The 4,615-nt window shown below is 68.5% G+C and overlaps 1 protein-coding gene across 2 annotated transcripts in view; it reads left to right on the forward strand.

Moving 5' to 3' along the window:
• The window catches only part of MPP2 (membrane palmitoylated protein 2), an 8,669-nt gene that overhangs the window by 2,752 nt on the left and 1,302 nt on the right, over nt 1-4,615 (forward strand). For both annotated transcript variants that reach the window (XM_026057239.1, XM_026057238.1), the window contains exons 2-7: nt 1-117; nt 1,759-1,911; nt 2,019-2,168; nt 2,881-3,108; nt 4,183-4,314; nt 4,505-4,615. The exon at nt 1-117 is cut by the window's left edge; the exon at nt 4,505-4,615 is cut by the window's right edge and continues 25 nt beyond it. In XM_026057239.1, the coding sequence (XP_025913024.1) occupies nt 1-117; nt 1,759-1,911; nt 2,019-2,168; nt 2,881-3,108; nt 4,183-4,314; nt 4,505-4,615 (891 nt within the window). The remainder of the gene's footprint in view (nt 118-1,758; nt 1,912-2,018; nt 2,169-2,880; nt 3,109-4,182; nt 4,315-4,504) is intronic.

The following is a 4,615-nucleotide window of genomic DNA, read 5'->3' on the forward strand; positions in this document are numbered from 1 at the left end:
ATGCAGCAGGTCCTGGACAACCTCATCGCCCTCCCCAACTCGCCGGCGGCCGCAGACCTGGACCTCATCTTCCTCCGCGGCATCATGGAGAGCCCAATAGTAAGGTCCTTGGCGAAGGTACAGTGGCGCGGGGCGCCGGGGCCGGCCCCGCGGGCTCGCACGCGAGTGTGCGCGTGCACAGGGGTGCGTGTGTGCTGGGCTGTGCGTGCAGGTGTGCAAGGGTGTGCATGCACGCAGATATGTGCATACATGCATGCATATGGATGCAAACACGTGCATCTGTGCGTGTGTGCAAGTGGACGTGTGCATGCAAGTGCACATGTATGTGTGTGCAAATGTATGTGTGTGCACAGGTGCGCGATACATGTATGTCTGTGCAGGTGCGTGTGCGTGCAGGTGTGTGCAAAGGCGGCTGTGTGCTCTTGCACACCCGTGCCTGTATTGCATGGGGAAAGGTGCACCTGTGCGTGCCAGCGTGCACGCAAGCGGGGCTGCGTGTGCRCGTGTGCACACACGTGTGTGTGAGGCTGTTGTGTCGGGGTGAGGGAGGGCCGGGCYGGGGGCCGCGGGGGGTGTTGGGAGCGCGGTGCCGGTCGGGATGGCGAGAGGCAGCGCAGGGCCGGCTGTGCGATGGCTGGAGCAACAGTCTGCGGGGAGGGGKGTGTGTGTGTCACCCGTGGGCTGTGCTCGCGGTGCGCGGTTGGCTTCGCATCCGGCGTGTTTGCCAGTGTGCGTATGTGCACTGGTGTGTGCACACGCTTGTGCGATGGCACGCGTGTGCACGGCTTTGCGTGACGGTGTGTGTGCAAGGCAGCGTTTGCTCGTGCGTGTGTGCAAGGGTGTGTGTGCCGTGTGTGCGTGTGTGCAAGGGTGTGTGCGCCGTGTGCACGTGTGCAAGGGTGTGTGCGCCGTGTGCGTGCGTGCAAGGGTGTGTGCGTGTGTGCACTCATGCCCGGGGCGCAGTGCAGCCCCCCGCCCGGCGGCGGCCCAGTACAAACCCAGTTCGGTGCTGGGACATCCTGGGGCGCTCGGGCTGCCGGGGGGCAGCGGGGGGAGGAGCAGTGCCAGCAACCCCCACAGCTGCTCCCAGTTCAGCGCTGGGATGCGGAGAGCTGGTCCGGCCGAGCTGTACTGGGCTGTACTGGGAGGGCGGGGAAATCCCCCAGTCTGCGCTGGGTTATAGCGGGGCCTGGGCTGGGCTGGACTGGGTTGGACTGGGCTATACTGGGCACTCCTCGATTGCATGGGCTGGACTGGGTTAGACTGGGCTGGACTGGGGAGTCCCCCAGTGCATGCTGGGCTATACTGGGCTATACTGGGCACTCCCCCAGTGCATACTGGGCTATACTGGGCACTCCCCCAGTGCATGCTGAGCTGGACTGGGCTGGACTGGGAATTCTCCCAATGTATGCTGGGCTGGACTGGGGACTCCCTCATTGCATGCTGGGCTATACTGGGCTGGACTGGGGACTCTCCCATGCATGCTAGGCTGGACTGGGCTATACTGGGGACTCCCCCAGTGCATGCTCAGCTGGACTGGGCACTCCCCCATTGCAGATTGGGCTGGACTGGGCTATACTGGGCTGGACTACGGACTCTCCCAATGCATGCATGCTGGGCTATACTGGGCTATACTGGGCACTCCCCCAGTGCAGACTGGCCTGGACCCCGCGGGCAGGAGCAGGTGCCGGGGGGCGAGCAGCTGCTGCGTGGGGGGGGGGGCGGCGCGGGGTCCCTGATGCCCCCCGGCCCCCCCAGGCCCACGAGCGGCTGGAGGAGACGAAGCTGGAGGCGGTGCGGGACAACAACGTGGAGCTGGTGCAGGAGATCCTGCGCGACATCGGGCACCTGGCGCGGCAGGACAGCGCCGCGGCCGAGCTGGCCCGCATCCTGCGCGAGCCCCACTTCCAGGTGCTGCGAGCGGGCGGGCGGGGGCCGCGCACACGCGTGTGCATGAGCGTGCACGAGCATGCACGGCGGGGCTCGGCGTGGGCAACGCGTGCGCGTCGGGGTTGCAGTCGCTGCTGGAGACCCACGACTCGGTGGCCTCGAAGAGCTACGAGACGCCGCCGCCCAGCCCCGTCCTGGATCCGGCCTTCAACAACCAGCCGGTGCCTCCTGACGCCGTGCGAATGGTCGGCATCCGCAAGACGGCCGGGGAGCACCTGGTGAGCTGGGCACGGGGGCGCCGGGGCGGGATGGGGCGCCGCTGGGTGCTGGGGGCAATGCTGGGTGCTGGGGGCATTGCTGGGTGCTGGGGGCATTGCTGGGTGCAGGGGTTAGTGCTGGGGGCATTGCTGGGTGCTGGGGGCATTGCTGGGTGCAGGGGTTAGTGCTGGGAGCATTGCTGGGTGCTGGGGGCATTGCTGGGTGCAGGGGTTAGTGCTGGGGGCATTGCTGGGTGCATTGCTGGGTGCAGGGGTTAGTGCTGGCAGCTTTGCTGGGTGCTGGGAGCTTTGCTGGGGGCATTGCTGGGAGCATTGCTGGGTGCTGGGTGCAGGGCACTGCTCAGTGCAGGGCATTGCTGGGGCTGGGGCACTGCTGGTGCTGGGTGCAGGGGGCACAGCTGGGTGCAGGGGCACAGTTGGGTGCTGGGGGCATCGCTGAGTGCAGGGATCCCTGCTGGGTGCTGGGGGCATTGCTGGGTGCTGGGGGCATTGCTGGGTGCAGGGGTTAGCGCTGGGGGCATTGCTGGGTGCTGGGGGCACAGCTGGGTGCAAGGATCCCTGCTGGGTGCTGGGCCCATTGCTGGGTGCTGCCTGTGCACCCCAGGCCGCGCGGTGGGTGCGTGGCCGTAGGTGCCCTGTGGTGGGGCCCGGCGCTGACCCCCTGCCCCCCCCCCTCCAACCGCGCTCCCGGCGGTGCCGGGTGCCGGCGCAGGGCGTGACGTTCCGGGTGGAGCGGGGCGAGCTGGTCATCGCCCGCATCCTGCACGGCGGCGTGGTGGACCAGCAGGGCCTGCTGCACGTGGGCGACGTCATCCGCGAGGTGGACGGGCGCGAGGTGGGCAGCGACCCGCGGGCGCTGCAGGAGCTGCTGCGCGACGCCAGCGGCAGCGTCGTCCTCAAGATCCTGCCCAGCTACCAGGAGCCTCACCCGCCCCGGCAGGTAGCACCCAGCACCCAGCACCCTGCGCCTGCGCCATGGGGACAATGCGGCGCCTGTCCCCTGCCGTCCCCGCGCTGCCTGGCACCGGGGCTGTCCCTGCAGCGGTGCCGCCGGCCCCTGCGCGTGCGCGGGCGGGCGTCGGGTGCAGCGGGTGCCGGTAGGCATGTGTGCCATCGTGGGCGCCGCGGCGGCGGTGCTGAGCACCTGCGTGTGCCTGTACCTGGGCGCGGTGCTGTGCGTGGGTGCCGTGTGGTGCGCGGCCGCCGCCGCGGGTGCCGTGTGCGTGTGCCTGGCTGCGGCGCGTGTCTGCGCAGGTGCTGCCTTGGGGCGTGCAAGGGGGGGTGCAAAGGGGGCGCGGGGCGGTGGTGGGGGCGGCTGCGGGTGCTGATGTTTGCACCGCGGCTGGCTGTGATTTGTGCACGTGGGAGCGCAGGGGGTGCTTTGCAGGCGCCGTGTGTGTGTGTGTGTGTGTGTGCATGCATGTGTGTACATGCACGCTGCATGTTCATGTTCATGTGCAAGCAGCAAGGTGTGCAGTGAGGGTTGCACGTGTGCATGCCCACGCTGAGTAGTGGTGCATGCTCTGTGCATGCATGTGTGCAAGGTGCATGTGAGTGTGTGTGTGCAAGCGCGTGTGTGTATGTATGCATGTGTGCAAGGAGCACACAAGAGCGTGCATGCAAGGAGCATGCATGTGTGTGTGTGCATGTGTGCAAGGAGCCAGGAAGTGCATGTGTGCAAGATGTGTGCGAGTGCGTGTGTGTGCGAGTGCATGTGTGTGTGYRTGCATGTTTGCAAGGAGTGTGCAGGTGCACGTGTATGTGTGCAAGCGCATGGGTGTGCGGGTGCAYGTGCGGGTGCACGGCCCGGCCCCCTGCTCCCTGCACCCCTCCTGGGGCAGCTGTCACTCCCAGGACACCGGGGTGTCGCTGGGGAAACTGAGGCACGGCGGGGCCCCGACTCGGTAAGGCAGAGCCGGCACCCCAGGAGCGCGGCGCCCCGCTTGCACCCCAGCCCCCAGAGCTGGGGGCCCCCCCCGGGGCGCCGCGGCCCCGCTCACCCCGGCGCCCCCAGGTCTTCGTGAAGTGCCACTTCGACTACGACCCCGGCGCCGACAGCCTCATCCCCTGCAAGGAGGCCGGGCTCAAGTTCGCCGCCGGCGACCTGCTGCAGATCGTCAACCAGGATGACCCCAACTGGTGGCAGGTGCGGGGGGGCCGGGGGGGGGGCTGGGGTCTCCCCGGGCCACATCGTGTCCCCTAGATGTGCCCCGTGCAGTGGGGGGCCCTGGGGGACACGGGGGTCGCACTGTGCCACACCGCGTCCCCTAGACGCACCCCGTGCAGGGGGGGTCCCGGGGGGCCGGTTGCCCACGTGCCCCTCGGTGCCCCCCCAGGCGTGCCACGTGGAGGGGGGCAGCGCGGGGCTCGTCCCCAGCCAGCTCCTGGAGGAGAAGCGAAAAGCCTTCGTCAAGCGGGACCTGGAGGTGGCTCCCACGGCCGGTACG

Source organism: Apteryx rowi, unplaced genomic scaffold, assembly GCF_003343035.1.
Source record: "Apteryx rowi isolate R43461 unplaced genomic scaffold, aptRow1 scaffold_1375, whole genome shotgun sequence".
Classification (NCBI taxonomy): domain Eukaryota; kingdom Metazoa; phylum Chordata; class Aves; order Apterygiformes; family Apterygidae; genus Apteryx; species Apteryx rowi.